This window comes from Nuphar pumila, chromosome 16 (genome assembly GCF_984573655.1).
Source record: "Nuphar pumila chromosome 16, dmNupPumi1.hap1.1, whole genome shotgun sequence".
NCBI lineage: Eukaryota > Viridiplantae > Streptophyta > Magnoliopsida > Nymphaeales > Nymphaeaceae > Nuphar > Nuphar pumila.
The window spans coordinates 79,945,985-79,966,568 of NC_143264.1; the positions used below are offsets into that span (position 1 = coordinate 79,945,985).

The following is a 20,584-nucleotide window of genomic DNA, read 5'->3' on the forward strand; positions in this document are numbered from 1 at the left end:
GGGTGTATTCGCACTTCATGTGCATGCTTATTGGTTCATTCTTGAACCTATTGTATTCAAAGTCATTTCCTAACATATACTACATGAATTTTCTTCAAATACCAAAGAAATCTTTTTGTAATACTGTCTAACATAAATATATAAATGTTTGGCACAAAAGACTTGGGCATCTCAATGTCATCAAGCTTTCTTATTTACATTTTGTTAAGGATCTTTATAAAAGTAATTTCACTTGTAATGATTGTATTCTTAGAAAAATGAGAACCTTGCCTTTTGAACAAAGATCTATGTTTACAACCAAATCATTTGAACTTGTTCATTTGGATGTATGGAGACCGGCACCTGTTATATCAAAAGGAGGGTTTGCATATTATGTTATTTTTTATTACTCTATATATTTTTTGATATACTTTCTTAAACATAAACATAAGGTTTTTACATTATTTAAAGCATATCACATGATGATTAAGAATCAATTTAATGGAAACTTAAAGATTCTTAGAATTGACTCCGAAGGTGAGTATCTCTCAAATGAGTTCAAAAATTATCTTGAAAATTACGGAATTGTTCATAAAAAGTCTTGTCCTAAAACACCTCAACAAAATAGTTTAACCGAAAGAAAACATAGACATATTATTGAAACCACTAGAACCTTACTTATTTTTCAAAACATTCCAAAAAGATTTTGGGTCGAGGCGGCCCTTGCATCCGTTTATCTTATAAATCGTCTTCCATTCAAAAATTTAAATAAAATTTCACTTTTTGAAATATTATATCAAAAAGAATCCAACTACAATAGATTGAAAATTTTTGGATGCAAATGTTTTGCTCTTACGGATAAAAATGACAAACTCTCACCAAAAGTCATTCCTTAAGCATTTCTTGGATATTCCGAAACTCAAAAAGGGTTTCGATGTTATGATATTAAGAATGACAAATTATATGTGTCTAGAAATGTAACTTTCTTGAAAAATATTACTGGTTTTGAAAAATGTGAACCTCATGAAGAGAATGTAGACTATTCTTTCTTATTTAAATTATTGTCTAGAAATGATGATGTTTCTAGTGATGATAAATTCACATATAATGATCTTAGTGATAATAAAGTAGAAGAAAATAACAACTCTTTTTATCAATCTACCGATCATCATATTGAAGAAAGAGCATCTAATGATCCTATCACTTATACTCATAGAGATAAAAGTATTTTTAGAAGTGCAATTGAAATATATAGTGAACCTAGTGAATCTACCTCTTCACATGAGATAAATCCTCAAAGAACCGAAAGGACTCGAAAAGTTTCTTCTAGGTTTATATCCTACGATTCATTTTCACCAAGATATAAAGTGTGTCTTAGCGTCATTCACTCGTATGTGGAACCTAAAAACTTTGAAGAAGCCAAGAAAAATATTGAATGGAGAGAATCTATGGATAGTGAACTTAGAGCTCTTAGGAAAGCTAAGGCGTGAGAATTTCAAAATCTTCCTAGTGGTAAGAAAAGTATAAGGTGTAGATGGATTTTCAAAGTCAAGACCAAGAGTGATGGATCTCTTGAAAGATACAAAGCACGCTAGTTGCCAAATGGTATAGTCAAGAATATGGAATAGGCTATGATGAGACATTTGCCCTCATTGCGAGTATGGTTACAGTTAGATGTCTCATTACTATTGCTTCGATTAAAAAATAAAATATCTATCAAAGGAATGTCAAAATTGTTTTTTTGAATGGTGATCTTAACGAAGAAGTGTATATGCATGCCCCTCCACGTATAGAGATTCCTAAAGATAAAGTATTTCGCTTACAAAAAGCTCTTTAGAGTTTGAAACAAACTCTCAAAACTTGGTATGATTGATTTACCAGCATAATGGTAGAAAATGGTTTTGTCTCATGCTACACTAACACTGCTTTATTTGTCAAAAACTCTGATACAGCTATTGTAATTTTGTTATTATATGTTGATCACAAGTGATGATGTAGTAGGAATCAAGTCTACTTTAATGGAAAATTTTAAAATGTCGGAATTAGGTTTTCTGACATATTTTTGGGGCATTAAAGTTGTATATTCTCACAGGGGTTATTTTTTGTCCCAAACTAATCTTGCTTGTTAGGTCATTGATACAACAACAACAACAACAATAACAACAACGCATTCATCCCAAACAATTGGGGTCGGCGATATGAACCAAAAAGAAAATCATTTTGGGTCCTCCACATGAATTCTTCTCCTCCAATCATTTATATCCAATGTCATGTCCTCGGTGAGGTTCAAAGCATTCATATCCTTTCTTATCATCTCCATCCAAGTCTTCTTAAGCCTACCCCGACCTCTTTTAGCTAATATATTTTCTCATTTCTCCATCCTTCTAACCGGAGCATCATTAGGCCTTCGCCGAATATGCCCAAACCATCGTAAACGATTCTCACTCATCTTATTTTCAATGGATGCAATGCCTACCTTCTTACGTATTTCCTCGTTCCGAATCTTATCTTTTAGTGTCTTTCCACACATCCATCAAAGCATACACATCTCAGTTACACTCATTTTTTGAATATGATGCCTTTTGGCAGCCCAACATTTTGTACCATATAGTAAAGCGGGTCTAATTGTCGTCCTATAAAACTTCCCCTTCAACCGCAAAGGCATTCTATGATCGCACAACACTCCAGTTGCACTTTTCCATTTCATCCACCCAACCTTAATCCTATGATTTACATCTCCATCAATTTCTCCATTCTTTTGAATGATAGATCCCAAATATTTGAAACAGTCATCCACCGTTATTTCTTGCTCACCAAGCTTCACTACACTCTCATCACTACTTCGTTGCTTACTAAACCGACATTCCATATATTTTGTCTTACTCTTACTCAACGTAAAACCTCTTGTTAGGTCATTGATAGGTCAGGTATTTCATATGGCAAAACTTGTGAAACTCCTGAAGTAGTAGGAAGAAAGATGAAGATTGATGATGGGATTCCTCTAGAAAATCCTACTCCTTACAGGCAACTGGTTGGTTCATTGATATATTTTAGCATCACCAAACCAGATATCTCTCATGCAATGCATGTTGCAAGTCAATTTCAACATGCACCTACATCAGTTCATATGAGTGTTGTTCTTCGGATTATAAGATATGTGAAAGGGTCAATAAATAAGAGAGTATTTTTATCTTCATCTTCTTAGTTAAATTTAATGGACTATACTGACTCTGATTGGAGAGGTGACCCAAATAACCGTCACTCCACCACTGTTTTTTGTATTTTTTTTAGGTGAATTTTAGTTTCATGAAGATGTAAGAAACAACAAAAGGTATCTTATCTTCTACGGAGGCTGAGTACCGAGCCATGGCAACTACAACCATGAAAAATTGTTTGGATTCAGCGATTATTAAAAGATATGGGAGTTTGTGTTCCAAGCTATGTTGTGACAACAAAAGTGCAATATATATTGCAAAGAATCACACTTTCCATGAGCGAACGAAGCATATCGAGATGGACTCCCACTATGTTAGAGAAGAATATCTAAAGAATGTCATTGATCTACCTTATGTGATATCATAATACTAACTGGCAGACTTTTTCACTACGGCGCTTTGTTCCCCTAGATTCAATTTTCTTCTTGACAAACTTTCAGTCATCACACCATAAGTTTGAGGGGGGATGTTAAAATGTATTCTAAATATATATATATATATATATATAATAATTTTTGTAATACCCTTTAAAGGTAAAACTGGCATTTCTACATTTTACGCATATTCTCCTTGGAATATAATTGTACTTATTCTTCTTTTTTTATTTTCTTTTTATTTTGCACTTCTTTCTAGCCTTGAGGGGGCCACATATAGACGTTGGGCCCAAGGTCTCCATATTTTGTATTATAAATAGGGGTTAAACCCCATTGTATTCCTTAAGCTTTTTAGCAAAAGATCTCTCACTTCTTCAATAAATATTCATATTTTTTATGCCTTTGTGCATTTGTGTTCTCTTGAATGTATTGTGCCTTTGTGCACATTTGTTCCAAGTGTTCTTATTGTGCCTTTGTGCACGTGTTTCTCATTAAGAACTTAGTGTTCTTATGTATGTTGTCTCTTTGAAGACATTTTCACATCATCATGATTCATGAAGCAAGAAATATAGTGACTCACACTTTAGCGTGGAGCCTCAATATAGAGTTATGGCACAAACTTCACGTGAAGGTGTATGGTCACTTGGTCAGGAACCATCCTCGGGTAGGCACGAGTTTGATGCTTCTCGTGAATCTATTTTGTGATAAAAATGTGACCATTCATGTCAATTAGAAAATATAGGATACACATAAAACATGAAAAAACAGAATATGTAGAAGTATAATTTCACCTTATTTGGGAAAAGGTTTAGTGTGAACTATTTACGAGTCAGCATGCAAGAAGTCAAGATTAATTAATTGACATCGTCACCATGGCCATCAGCATATCAAAAACTCAAAGATGCAGCATCCATGTTGGTGACATTTGACATATTTGCTTTCATAGATTATTAAACTATTAGACTGATTCAACTAATTCAAAGTGTTTCCCTTAAAAAACAAGTCAACTATCACCTTGCTGTACAGAATATTCAATTGTATTTCTTCATTCCTCTCTTCTTTAATTAAATGGATGAAATATTCTATGAATTGTAATAAATAGGAATATTGAATTTCGTTCATTTTAATGAACTTTAGTGGGTAAAATATGCACACAGTTTTGGATGTCATACTAAATGCTGCAAGCAGATTGGTCGCACATCATTGATAGTCCTGGCACCCTCAGTGAAGTCATTCAGAGCACAATGGTTGTATTGCAAATTTGCAAGAGATAAGTAGCTAGAGCAAACACGGTGGTATAAACAACCAAAAAATTGTTTAGGGATGTGTGCAATGTTATATTATATTGAAATAATATCTCCGGATTTTTCTGCACTAAATTAAAAAACATCTGCAAGTGCCTAGTAGTATTGGTAACTATAAGTTCGACCATAAATGACATAAGGAGAATCTATCGCATAATTAACAATCACAAACATCTATTTCAATTATCAAACATAATGAGATTTATTGAATCAACATAAAACATTCAAACTCCTTGTATGCATGCTGTATAGACTGTATTAGAACTTTAGAACATCTAAGGGTAAATTTATCCTAAAACCAACTTGACATTTGTGCCACCACCTACCTAATAATTCCTGTAAACTTTTCTTTCACGGACTTGGGTCCAACACACATTATATCAGCTGAAGCCATCCTCACCATCACTTTGGTTACCTATTGTACAGAAGCAAGGATGGTAAAAATAACCTGATGCAGCATCAACATGACAAAGAGAAACAAAAGGATGCCAACAGTAAATATCCTAATAACCTTTCAGGAACCAATCACATGAAAGCTGGCACTGATGCATATGAATACGTATAGAAACATAAGAATCTGATTTTTAAAGAAGTGGACAAAAAATGGATGGTTCTGCAAGCAACTGAATAGGATTAAGCCTAACAAGCAGTGTTGTTGAAAGCGCAAAAATGTGCACCGCCTCAAGGTGCAAAAAGCATGCATCGCCTCAAGCCGAGGGACTTTTTGGCTTGAGGCACAAGCCTAAGGCGCAACCATGTATGAGGTGTGCACCTCATACGCCTTGAGGCACTCCTCAGGGTGAGGCACATGCCTCATTTTTAATTGAAAAAAAAAACTTGAAACAAAAGGGGGCAGATGTTAGCCCCCCCTCCCACTTTTTCTCCCCAGCCCCCACCTTCTTCACCACCCACATCTCTCTCTCTCTCTCTCTCTCTCTCTCTCTCTCTCTCTCTCTCTCTCTCTCTCTCTCTCTCTCTCTCTCTCTCTCTCTCTCTCTCTCTCATTTTTTTTCTTCCCTTCCTTTGTTGTCGCTTCTTCTTTCCTCCATCTTTCTTCTTCCCAACTCCTCCTCCTCCTTGATGTGCAATTAATTGACTGCTGAGTGTAGGTTTGTAAAGACTGTTTGTCATTGACTTCATTGCAGAATTTGACCATCATTTTCATTTTTTTTATTTTTAAGATTGTTCAGCATCTGTAATATTGTGATGCTTATGTTGTGTATTCCCTTCCGCTTCCATCCAGTTACGTTTTATCTATTTGGTCGTTGCATACTCCTGGGAAGATGACATTGGCTACATGCAGCAATTAATTGACTGTGCATATGATTATGTTGTTCTTCCTGATGTGAAATTAATTGATTATGATTATAGGTTTGTAAAGATTGTGCAATTAATTGACTGTGCATGTGATTATGTATATGTAATTGACTATGTATGTGTTGGTTTTTGTAAGATTGTGTATATCAAATTGTGAATGTTAGTTTGTGTCATTATTTTAAAAGTAATTTTATTCTCATATTAGTTATGTGTAACAAACAGATTAGATTGGTTGTTAATGCTAATATACATTATATGATGATGACATGATGCTGAGGAATTTAGTTGTTAGTGATTTTGTTACTTAATTTTTTATTGAATGCTCATATTTTATTTGTTAGTTACTTAGATAGATCAGGTGGTTGCATTCATGTCACTTTTACATATCCTCAGATTTTCGGTATGTATTTGATATTTTCTATTTCTTATTGGTTGTTGCTTCATGAATAGAGCATTTATTTTGTTTATGTATATTTTTAGATATTTTAAAAAAATATATATATATATATATTTTTTAGGCTTACACTTTACATATTTGGTGGAGCGCTTCGCTGCGCCTCAACGCTTTCACAACATTGCTAACAAGTATTGATCTAACTAACAAATCCCTTATCTGTGAAAAAGGCATGCATAGTCAAACAGATGCAAGATAAAAGTACATTATTTGCTGATGCAAAATTACTAAAACCAATCTGTACTTACAATAAGTGTTTTATGAACAGATTATGAAACAGTTTTACAAAGAAGACATGGTAACCAGTTAGTTTAAGGTTTGTCCAGGTAAGAACTCCACAGACATATGACAATTTGAATTTGAGATTGCAGCAATGATAGAACATCAGAATTATTGAAATTGAAGTGAGCTTTCCTAATTTTGGACAGAAACAGTAATACAAGCCCACATCACAACCAATATAATGCCCCAGAGATCTCAGTTGTATCACTGAATTTCATTTTCTGTCAGCAAAAGAGGCAGTAGTTAGAAAAGGTCTCCTATATAACCCAAACTCAGATACAGCGTGAATTTCAAGATAGATCCCTACACGATGGTTCATTACAAAAACAGCCATCACCACCAACAAAATATGCACCTAACAGGATTAGCCGAATTGAACAATAAAGATATAGCTAGCATATCATCACCCCCATGTTAATGATATTTGACTCGAGTGAAACAGCAATGTGATCACACCGGATCAATTATTGAAATCCACTGGGTTTCATGCTATCATCCAAATGAATATCAATGGGTCATGAATGGAGGCAACTATAGTGAATAAGGCCATTGCAAGGGCCTTGCATAAGGCCACTAGAAGGGATTCAAAATGGAAATCAAAACCAGCCAATCATTTTGTCGATTTAACATGGGATTAATCAACCATTGACATCAATATCATTGGCATGCATCATATCCTTAATGAATACTCCGAATTAATGGTGAACGTCTCGGCTTCTATTCCCATCCAAATTGCAACATCTTGCTTTCATGTTAAAAATTGCAGTGAGCAAAATAAACCAAGACATGAGGTCTCGTTCAATCTACAAGGCAGGTGCCTAGGTATCATAGAGAGCGTTGGGGTTACAAACTCTTGTGTAATCAGAAGCTTAACATGTCGTGCCAATCAAATGCAACGCAACACTCAAGTCCTTTTGGTCAATTTAATTACTTCACTTTTATTCGAAAAAAAAATGCAATGCAACAGGCACGCTCCCTCAACTGAATAGGTAAACAATCAAAATCTTTGAGGGGGCTCTTAACGTTTCGAAGAACCCCTGATTACGTCCCCCACGTATCAAAACAAGCAAGCAAAACCCCCCAACAGTACATGGTATTATGCCCTTCTGCCATCGTAGAGAATATATATAAAAACTGTACGAAGCATAGAATATAAAAAACATACGAAGCACAACCGATCTATCTTGCACACAACATAACGAACCGAGTTCGCATTCTAAAGATAGCAGCAACCACCAGAGAGAGAGAGAGAGAGAGAGAGAGATTCTGCTTACTCTAGCGAGCACGACGGATCCAGGTTCAGGTACAACACCGTGTGCCTTATCGCTTACAACTTGAAGGGTGTATCTCTGCAGACAAACAAGCAAAAATCCCATAAATTTCCCGTCAAAAACAGACACAAGCCAAGTTGGGGAAGTGGGTATGTGACTGAAAACAGGAATTTAATGCACACACAGTTGAGATGCCAACAGAGAGATAGAGAGAGACTTTATCATTGGAGGCCGGAGGGGGAGCGGTTCTGGTGAAGCGCCCAGTGAGAGAAGCGTAGATGGTGTTGTTGTGGGGGGAGAGGTAGCATCCCTTTCCCGCCACAGCGTCGGAGCCTCTGCCCAGCACCTCTCCCGCCGTCACCACCTCGCCTTCCTTCGCCGCCCCCATCACACCTCTCTCTCTCTCTCTCTCTCTCTCTCTCTCTCGAAGCCCTCGCGCGCGAGAAAAACGCTCTTAGCGAACGGACCGCAATTCCACCGATTCGCTTTACGCGTGAGGTTGGATTGCTCTCAGATAACCCGGGATTATGCCAACAAACGGAATTCTGCTGGATACCGGTCGTGGGTCTGTACACGTCGATGCCGGCTGGACTTTAGCATGCTTGACATACTACTGTTTTTTTGCTAGCTTAGTGTTTTTTTATTTATAATTCTAAGAAACCAGCATGAAGACCAAGATCAGCCTGTCATACCTAAAACACGGCAACCAAGATCCTGCCCTTGGGCCTATGTTACTGGCTTAGGTTGCTTGGACCAAATTGGTCACGTCAGTGATCAGTCACATGTAGGGATGGCAGTGGGGCGGGGCGGGGGACAAGGTCTCCACCCCCCACCCCGCCTCAAGATTAGAACCTCCATCCCGGCACGGGGATGGATTTTAACCTCCACCCCCGCCTTCATCCCCATTTCATGTCCTCCATCCCCGGTTCAAACGAGGATGAGGCAGGGCTATTGCGGGAAAAAGTAGCAGGGACAGGGATGAGGCGGGGATCGTGGCAGGGCGGGAAAAAGTGTACGTCCATCCCCGAAAGAGGATGGATTTTAACCTTCATCCCCGCCTCCATCCCTGTTTCATACCCTTCATCCCCGGTCCAAACGGGGCGGGGCGGGCCCCACTTTCCCCCATTCCACTGCCATCCCTAGTCACATGGACACGCCATTTTGGTGGAGTATTACGATCGGATGCAATGGCACTGACACTGTCATGAGCAGATATATTAGTACTTTTAATAAAATCACTATAAATATTTTTCATATATTAAACTAACATAATTGTGGAAGCCTGGCCCACGCCCACCTACAATTGATGCAATGCTTGGACGTGATCATTGCAGTTTTTTTTCTCTTCAATTTCTAGAGTTCATAAAAAAACTTTCATTCAGTTGCTATAATGTGCATTGAGGTAGCTCTACCTCACTTGTCTGTGGCCAAGAGGAATGAGCCACAAAGCTAATATGAGGTATTATTTGTTGCTATGTGGGATTTGTTTCTTTTCGTTGCCCTGTCTTTTCTATTTTTTAAGTGTGAATAATACATCAGTGATTTAGTTGTGTTTATTTGATTTTTCTATTTGGTTTTTGTTATATTTTGATATATGAGTCATTTAAGGACTAAGCCTCTTGTCTCTACAATTTTTTGTACATATAAAAATTCCATATTTTTCGTGCTTACTAGTGTATACTAATGATATTTATGTTTAATTCATTTGCCATAATGGGGAAAAAAGTTTTCCCATCATAGTGACTTTCAAGATTTTGTCCAGAAAATCCACACACGTTATTTTTATTTGTAATATTCAGTTTCTTTGGCAGTGTAAATATATAATAAATATGGCCACACATTTCTAAAGGCATCTCTATTCTTTCTTATATGAACTTGATGACTTAGTATTGACCTTTAAGAGTGGATGTAGTTGTTGCACGGTGGTAAGCAAGGTTGTAATTATTGTATTCTTAGGCTCAAAGTAATATCACAAATGTATCATAAATTTTTTTGAAAATAAAAAAAAAACTCAAAATAAAAAATATCATATGAAACAATGATGGATTGCACAAAATACAACCATAAGATCATATATTAAGCATTTATATCTCTATGAGACACATAAGAAATTATGAGACATCATATAGAATCATAGATAATATTGCATGCATATCTCACAAGAACAATACAAAATATTAAATATATTTCAATTAAGAACATACCACACTACTCATACTTTCATATTACATAAACAAAAACAAAATAACCAAGTTCATGAACAATTAAGTATTAAATAACTAAGTTTTTTTAAAACATATTACATAAAACTTCAATATACATTGGGTCTTCATTATCTAATTCATCATCATTATCTTCCTTTTTTTCTTTCCCTTCTTCGCCATTATCATTGTCTCCAAGATATGTGCAATCTTCACCATTTACTTCATGTGTTTTTTTCAGGTTAATCTATTGAATGTCCTCTTCATTCAAAAGATATCATTCTTCTTTTCCAACCCAAAACTTAAAAAATAAGTTTTGATTTTTTTTTAAGTGTGATACACTCTTATCACACCTTGATTGTGTGATACACCCTAATCGCATAATACGACATAATACAAAGATGTACCATACGATACACCTGATATGGATATGATACATACTCGTATTGCGATATGTGTGTGTAGTGTATTGGATTTCACAAAAAATAATGATATGTATCATATAATACAGTGTGATACAACATTGGTTTTAAATGTTCTTTCTATTGAATGCTATTGAGTACTGCTTTCCAACTTGGCTTTCATAAAAAATTATATGAGGAAAGATACTATTTAAATTTAGTAGGCTTGTCTTTGTCTCTTATGCTTGATCCTTATAGATCATAAAGTTAGGTCAGTTTTTACAAATGTTATGATATCCAATATGGTAAAATATAGATTTGCATGGTTTATTTATGTTGATTTTCATTCTCTTTTAATATCTAGATGATGTGCTTCTTTGCCGTTATAATATCTTTGTCAAGTATATATGTAAATTTCATTTATGCAACACTAATTAAAACTTCAAAAATTTGTCGAGCTCCTTGTTGGTGCTATGCAGTTTTAGGGACTATGAATGTATAAAAGATTATTATGTGGATGTCAAAATTATGTAGATTTTTTCTTAAATATGTTGAATTGTAGACATTTGTACAAATCCATTATGATTTGTTTTTAATGTTGCATAGTACTACTAAATTTTGCAACTTCTTCAGTATTGCTATAGCAATATGGTTCATAACAATGAAAGAATAAAAGGTTGAACTTTTGATGGCCGAATTAGAAAATACACAAAAGCGCTTCAAGCATTGCAAAGTCAATCGCGCATCGACATATTATATAGTTATAGGACTAATAAGTTTTGACTATTAACAATTATGTTACTTTTAATTACATAAATGCAATCATGGTTAGTGATGTGCCCTTTTTTTTTATAAATGGCTGTTGATCATGGTAGTTAAAGACTCTCTCTCTCTCTCTTATCTGCTGTGCATAGAGCTTTATCAAAGGATGCAATCTACAGAGAAGATGTTATTTCAATGGTTTTGTTTCATTGTTTTTGTGTGATTATTTTCTCAATTTACTAAATTTTATATTTTCGAGTTACAACCCAACTGAATTAAGTGGAGCTACTTGTCAAACATTATTTTTTTGGGGTCTTACGGTGGTGTTATTTTCTCATCTACAATATCCTTTGCCTTTCATTGCCCTGGTTGGATAAGGTACACGGAGCATAAAATTATCCAACCACTGTCCAAGCCTCTGTTTGACCAAACCTACCTGCGCTATAAGTATTTGGTGTCCCTGTAATATAGTTGGTCAAGCTATTAAAACCATCCAGGCCATTCACTTCTGTCAAAGTTCAGTAGACCTGAAAACAATATCAATAATCAAAATTCAGTAGGACAGGCCATTCACTTCTATCAAAGTTCAGTAGACCTGAAAACAATATCAATAATCAAAATTCAGGACAAGCCATTCACTTTTGTAAAAAAAAAAAACACAACTTCGGCTCCTTTTCAAGCTTCATACCATCCCTTTGATTGTTCTTAAGACCTCCATAATTCTAACTTCACTACTCTCTCCTTCCATAATTCTAATTCCTTTGCTCTCTTCTTCAACTGCAATCACACATTATGTGGTAGATGACAATTTTATGAGCCAAATTGAATTGGACAAAATAATACAAATCATGCCATAACACACAATATTTAAGTTTAAACACCAAACCAAACACCCCACAAGACTGATAAATCATAGTCACTATCTTCTATCATCAAAGGATTGATTTAACAAAAGACTCAATTATATTATACATTCTAAATACCCCAGCAGTACCATTCTAAATAAGGAATCGTCTTGGAAGCAAAATGTACTCTTTGTTTGAGAACCCGTGTTGGAGGGAGTTGCAAGGAGTCGGGGAGAGTAAAACTACCAGAATTCAAGAGAAAATGACTTGGGAGGAGTTGTGGACTCCCTTTTTTTGTTTTGAAGCATAAACAACTCCTTCAAGGATTCAGGATTGTAACTACTGATTTCTCACCATATTTGGGACAGGGTTATTAGAAGCACCATACAATATGGGAAAGCTTTTCCAAAACACAATTTGGAAGCGTGAAACGTGGCACTTCAGAAACTTGCGAAAAAACATCAAAAAAAATGGGAAGTGCACTTCCCATTTAGGGAAAGCTTGTTTTCCCTTTTTTATCATTTTTTGTGTTTTTTTTATTTTTTCTTACTTTTTCTCTTTTTTTGTTTCTCCCTCACTTCCTAGGTCGCTTCCAAGACGATTCCTGGTTTGCTTCTAAGTTGACCTGCACTTCCTGCTTCCTAAAATTTTGGAAGTGCCTTGCTTCCCGCTTTGGCTTCTCGAATCGCTTCCCACTTCCGCTTCCCCGACTGACAACTCTAGTTTGGGAACCCTTAGCATGGCATTTGGGCTGACTAGGGCCTATAAATTAGGCCTTAGCTCAGCCTATATATATATATATATATATATATATATATATATATATATATATATATATATATATATATATATATATATATAATGTATACATACATTAAAATTTAAAATTTATTGAGGTAAAATCATATTATTTATTAAGGTAAAATAGGTGAATATAAGATTTACTAAGGTAAATGGGATAAAAAATTTGAACCATCGAAAATTTAGGAACCCACTTGAATCCTTGTGATTCAAGGATTTGCAAATACTTCCTCTTTTTAAGAGGAGTTCAAATGGGTATTTTGAAGGGGTTGGAGTCAACTGATTCTCAACTTAAAATGTTGACTCCCTCCACCTCCTCCCAAACGGCATCCAATTCCGTGAGATGAGAGCCACATCATATAATCATTTTTTATTATGCTACAAATACTCTGGTAACATGCACCCAAACAAAGCAGTAGAATCATTATATTTAATGCAAGTTGCTACACATCCAACCCGACTATTATTATCTTTGGATGCCCTAACAAGAACCCTTCCATCATTGTATTTGGGTCTGCCCATTCATAATGGGAGGTTGAACCACACGTTGCTTGGAAACCGGTATTTGGAATAGTGTAGGCCTCCCTACAAGCATGGTAGGGCATTATTTATCCTTTGTTGGGTGCACCACAAAGTTTAGGTATGTATTTTGCTCAATCTCCACTTCTTTTTTTTAACAACAACCTTAGTGGATGACTTAGGTATAATATATTATTTAAGAAATTGGGTAAAAGTATTATCTTTTTTCTTTAACTTGAGTCTCACACTAGTGGACTTGAGTATGAGTTGGCGATGGTGATTCATACAACTACGAGACTCATTTTTTATCAACAAAGTCAATGTAAACTCTAAAAATTGTAATAATTTTTTTTTAATATTAATCCAACTTTGCTAATCATCTGGACTTTCTCATTCTCGTTGTCACTTGCTTCATCTTGATCTTCCTCACTTTTCATGATTAGTTCACCTTTGTCAATGTGGTCTTAGACTATATGTTTGAGAGGAATGCACTTTTCAGTATCATGAACTCATATGGAAGGCAATGTAGTCATGGATTAAAATGGATTTATTTTCTCAATTACAATTTTAGGTGAATCTCTTTCATTATCAATTTCAAGGCGACATTAGAGTTTTTCAACTATTTGAGAGTAGATATGTGTGAGAACACTTGGACTATATGTTTTCCTTTGTCTGACACCTCATGACTATATTGAACCTCATCTTCCTTATTTTTTGGATCAGTTTCTTTCTCATATGACTGATTAAAAGGATCTACTCCAAATTGCTCCTCATTTTGTACCTTTCACAAATATACTCAAGCTAATATTCCTAGTACTTATGATCAAGGTATCCAGCTTATGGGGTCCACCACCAATATGCTTGAGCTAACACTTCTGGTACAAGTTGGGGATTTGATGTTCCAAGATATAGGATAGGATGAAGGGAGTGTAAATCCAAGCAAGAAATTTGAGGTTCTATAATCAAAGTCCTAATAAAAGAAGATAAACCAAAAGATAGGCAAATGAGATATAAACAATGTCTCACACATAATGAGAGACTAACTTATTAGAAGTTGATAAAACTCGAACCCTTAGAGAATTGGTTCTATTGGTCCAACACATGGACCAGGACACCACCCAACGTTTCACATCACAAATGGAGGTAGGGACGTGAGAGGGTGTGCAGCAGGGAATAAGAAAAGGTCATGTCCTTGGGAGGAGGACATGATCAGGGCTGAGATGGTCGAGCATGGAGCTAGTTTGTGTTCCAAGTTGGGGACTCAATCACACGAGCCCTAAAGGGGCGAGTTCTGGGTAGGGACTCGACCAAGGAAGGAAAGAGAAGGGTGTCTCAGGGTGGTGACACAACTAAGTAGGGAAGTGAAAGAGGTGTGTCCCTATGGTAGGGGATACTAATAGAGATGTGTGAAATGAGTGGCATATGGTGAGGACGTGTCTTAGGGCAGGGAGACACAACCAAGGAAAAATGACAAGGACAAAGATGGGGATCTCACTTGGCATGCACAAAATTTGAGGTGAAGGGTGAAGGCATGATTGAAATGGAGAAATATAAGCAGTGATGGACGAATTGATGAGAGAGCAGTTTATTTCCTTCAAGGGGCAATCACATAAACCAGAATAATAATTAGAGGTTGAACTCAATAAATTTCATTAATAAATAAAATAACTATATATGTCTATCCATATAAACATGAATGGATAAAAAGGTGAAAATACATTCATAATCCCACCCTAGATAGGACTCTAGGGGGTGCCTTACCAGAGTCCCAACCTGGGCAAGACTGTAAGCTGGGTGGGTTTCTAATAAATTTGTAGAGTCCCAAACAGGTTGGGCAGCTGCCATTGGGGCGGATCTAGCTTGGACAAATTTTCTGAGTCAGACTTGGGGCAAAAAAAGGGGTCCATAAGAATTCACTCCTCTCAAACATGGCTTGTCCTCAGGGCAAGAGCTCTCAAAAAACTGGTGCAGCAATTGATCATTATTACCTCTGGGGTCAAACACTAGGCGTGTAGTTTTTCCATGTGCCCTGATGATCCCATCCGAGAGTACCTCCTTCACTGGCTGCTTAATCTCCAACTCTTGCACGTGTGAATATCTGTGGGGCTGAATATTCACAAGCTTGATCCATGGCTCAAATCAAGAATACTCGAGAGACACTTTACCAAACAACTTTGGTGTGCTGTTTATACCTAACCAGAAAAGAAGGTATCACGGAAGGAGCTCAGATCGAAACTTGATAGCCACCGTACTCAAACTCCATCATCATGTTCTTAAATTTCCAATAAACAAAACCCAATTATTAGAGCCAAAACATTCCTAAAACCATGTCTGCAACCTTAATCGACAATACACACCTGTTTGTGGTCAGGATAGATCTCTAAATCTCTAGACAAACCTCGGCCAAAGGGCAGTGCATTTGAGCTTGCTATTGTTCCTAATCACCACTTTAAAGGGGTGATTCAGGGTAGTGATGCACATGGTTTGTTTAGTTGTCTGAGAACACACAAAGTTGTGTGTCAAACCAGTATCTATCAACACTAAAATCATCAACTGACTGATTCTACCAGGTACCCTTATCATCTGAGGCACCTCCACGTTGACTAATGCATGATATGATATCTCTTAAACCACCTCTAGAGTGTCATCACCTGTATCGATCAACGCGGAATCACTGAGCTCTTCCTCCTCAACCTCACTATCGACAAGGTACATATTTAGGGCCTTACACTTGTGATCCTTGGTCCATACCTCATCGCAGTGATAACAAAAGCCTTTCTTGAGCGCTCCTATATGTGTTCGTGAGAGAGCCACTTCACTTGCATCTTGGGTCATGGTTCAGACACTTGACTAGGCAGCTGGGAGTGATTCGTGTCTCACTCGATAGACATAGGATGGGAGGCCTCCTGTATAGAGCGGGACACAGACCTGCTAGAAGTTGGGTTCCATGGAGACATGTACTTCTGACTTGACGTCCCACTGTGACATCTTCTCCTCATCCATGCATGCCAATTCAAAAGCTTTCTTCAAGGATATTGGTCTCATGGCTTGAACCTCAATATGTATGTCCGGTTTGAGGCCCGCGATAAAGGTCTCAAGCAACGACTCTTGGGATCAGTCAATGACAATGTTACTCAGCCTCTCAAACTTTGCCTGATAGTTGATAATGCTACCTAGTTGGCGAATCTTAGACAACAATGCATGGTGATTTGTGTAGGCAAAGAGACCATATTATATCACTAGGGATCTAGAAAACCCCGCTCATGTAGGTGTCAATTGTCATCAGGTGTGACACCAACAAGTGATACCAGCAGATGACATATTCCTCGAGATAGATTAAGGCGAAAGCCACCCGATCCTCCTTAAGCATTATGGTAATACTGAAATGTTGTTCAGTTTGGAATAGCCAACTCGTAGGGTTGATCCTGCAAATTTAAGAAATTTCAGTCGGGGTTGGCGGGCCTAATAAGGTCTGTTGGTGGACCTCGAGGTCTGGTTGCCCAAGCCGAACTTCTTATTATGATCATCCTCATCATTATTGCTTTCATGTTGATGGAACTCTTTTACTATGCATGAAAAGCTATCAAAATCGCCCATCCAACTTTCCATTGAGTGTAGCTATGTCATTGGCCAATTTAGCCAGTTGCCCATCGATTTGAGCAGATCTTGCTTTGAACGTACTTCAAAGTTCATTGTACATCTCGTGTGCCTAAGTCATATTATGGGTTTCTAGGGTTACGAAAACAAGAAGGGTGTGGGCCCTTAATGACTACTTATAATATAGTAAAAGAGTTATGTAATGGAACCGATAGTGCCGTATGTGCAAACGTTCGAGTAGGCATGGGGCTCCCGTACACGAAACAAATACATCTCAGAATAACAATCGAGCACCTGGGTTGGTCAGACTCAGACCCTCCCAAAATTGCCTAGGTTGCACCAGAATGCATATTCAGCTTGGTGCATGGTAAGAAATAATTAAGTCACACGTTTGCAAGGTTGTCGAGACTATTGTTCGGTTCTTTAGAAATCCAAAATTCATTATGGGCATAGGAAACGAAAATGAATCCTCTAGATTGGAGTAAGATCAACATTGGATATGATATAGGACTCCACACGCTAAAATTTAACTTAACGAAATCGAAAAATATAACTAAAAAATTTAACATGTGCATCGAATTTTACCTAAATAAAAGTGAGAAGGGCATGGGCCTCGAGCTGGGCAATCGGTTGATTGGTGTGGCTCACAGGAACGATTGTTATGATACCAAATAGGTTGAGTGGCTACCATTGGGGTAGATCCAGCTGGGGCAAAATTTTTAGGTTGGACCCGAGGCAAAAAAAAAAAAGGTCCGTGATAGAGGTAATGATATTTTTTTCACAAGAAATGACTTTCTTATGTAATCTGATTCATAGGAACATGAATCATGGGTGTGTAGAATGGACCCAGAAAAGAACATATCCATGGAATATGTTCAAATCAGAACACAATACAAAAGCACACCATAATAATATCACAATGATTCACAAACTTAGTGTGTTGGAATTGCTAGATTCCAATACCTAAAAAGCAAAATCTAATCCAAAAGTCAGGGAGTAGAATTTGATTTTGTAGTCCCATCATCAAATTTAGAACTTAACACTTATTTTAAGCTAAGAAAACAACAAGATCTATTAAAATTTCTAAAATAATAGAAAAACATGACTAATATATTTTAAACAACACTTGACTTGCTAGAAACAATAAATGGGTGTTAAGATATATCCCCAAAAGCACACCTATGATAGGAGAAAACATGTATTTGGGTAACAGTTCTGATTGACCTACTTTATTTCTCAGTCATCACACACACAAAAAAAGGAAAAACAGTAAAAAGAACATAAAAAAACATAAAATCAGCTTTCTAATGACACTAATATCACCTTGATATGACGTGTGGTTGGAAAAATTTGACTTTTGAAAGATTGATTGATTGATGACCACCGACTTCATATCAAAATTCATTGGTTTTGCAACTCATAAACGATGACCCCATATGAGTTTTTTATTATGACTTTAATTATAAGAGGCTTAGATTATAACCTCAACTTTCCAACATATGTGAAAGCACTGATTTTCAAAATTAGAGTATTGAATATGATCCAAAAAGCAAGAGCAACTCAACATAAAACAATAAGAAAATTGATCGGTTTCTTTATACTCATGCATCTTCAGATGCCTTTTGGGCATAATTTGAACTCGTGTAAAAAATGAAAAATGTAGCTCCGAATGTCTATTTTCCAATGACTTAGAACATGATGATATAACTCACAAACAGATAAATATGATATTGTCAACAGGGCAAGGTCACTATAGAAAAGTAAAACAAAAAATGAATTTTGTATATAGGGTTGATCCAAACATTGCAATGCTAAAATCCCAAATATCTTTGATTCTGAAGTTTAGATAAGCGATCCTACCACGGTCACCATTCCATGATATGCTAAACGTTACAATAATTTATACTTTTTATATTAAATAAATATAATAAAATATGCATAAAATTTTGAATTTCACCTCAAGCTTAGGTAGCCATTTTCTATAATGATAATGAGTGTGATGAGAATCTAGGAGCACCTCCACAAGACTTGAGCTTAGGGAGATTTAGGTATGGTAAGATGGACCCCAAGATTGAACCTAAAACTAGGATAGCTGGCTAGTGGGCTCCACATAGTAAGGTTGAGCTAGGCTAGGATGGACCCTCAACATAATAGGGATTTCTTACTATGGTTCTAGATCTTGATATTAGACTAGGGATATGGGGTCCCTATTTATAGATTTATTGTTGGATGCGAATCGTAATCTTATTGGGTGAGTCCAAGTATTTGGATTCACCTTTAGAAAACATGAAAAAATATTATTGATTGAGGATTTTAAGATTTATTTTTCTTTGGTTATTGTTTTCTATGTTGAATCTTATTGGTTGAAGTCACTTAGCTTAATAGTTAAGCATCTTAAGATTTATCAAGTTCAATGATTCTAAGATGAGAACAATCCTTAAGAAATTATTAAGTCTTGTTTTTAAGACAATAGGAGGGGCTTTTAGGGTTTTGTGAGAAAATAAGATTTGAGGGGCATGAACAGGGCTTTAAGAAACTTTTTAGGGACTAGATATAGGAATTTCGTATATTCACATTTCATATTAGGTCGTACTTCATATATATTATGATAGGCCTACTTGTTTTTTTCATAATTCTCTATTCGAGTGTGAGATTGAGACACAATTTGATAAGTTGAAAATCTAAAATTCACAACTTTAATTTATCTTTTAAGTGCAAACCCAATTTATATAGTTTTTGTGAGAAAATTGAACTCTAATTGTGTCATACCTAATTTTTTTTTATTGAATAAATCCCCTTATTTTGGTCATAACTCTCTATTTTCCTGTCATAATTACCTTTTTTTGTTGAAAATTAGAATCCTTTGGTTTATTTGATATTTTGAAAAAAAAACTTGAGAATGTTGTTTTGAAGGCAAATAATGAAGTTAAAGTTAGAATTACTTTGAAATAAAACAAAAACACTCTATTCTAACACATGATTCCTGGCATACAATGACTTGGTCAAGATTGAAGTATCTAAAAATGTAAATCAATAGCTTTATCCTTATCATAGGGACACACCATTTTGATGGAGTTTCATAATTGGACACGCTGACGCAAGTGGACATGGACATGGACATGGACATGTATGATTAATATTTTAATATTATTAGTTGTTTTGAATATTATTTCAATAAAAATATATATTTTTAATCTAAAAAATATCAAAAACTAGTTTTTATTGATAAAAAATATAATCATGTGTAATTGTTTATTGTTTT

The 20,584-nt window shown here is 36.0% G+C and overlaps 1 protein-coding gene across 1 annotated transcript in view; it reads right to left on the reverse strand.

Annotated features, from left to right (window-relative positions):
• The window catches only part of LOC149813785 (Nucleic acid-binding, OB-fold-like protein), a 36,955-nt gene extending 28,262 nt beyond the window's left edge, over positions 1-8,693 (reverse strand). Inside the window, exons 1-3 of the mRNA XM_089991453.1 lie at positions 8,414-8,693; positions 8,200-8,274; positions 5,199-5,287 (exon numbers count right to left, since the gene is read on the reverse strand). Coding sequence (XP_089847579.1) covers positions 5,199-5,287; positions 8,200-8,274; positions 8,414-8,584 — 335 coding nt within the window. The 5' untranslated portion in view covers positions 8,585-8,693. The remainder of the gene's footprint in view (positions 1-5,198; positions 5,288-8,199; positions 8,275-8,413) is intronic.
• Between the last annotated feature and the right edge of the window lie 11,891 nt (positions 8,694-20,584).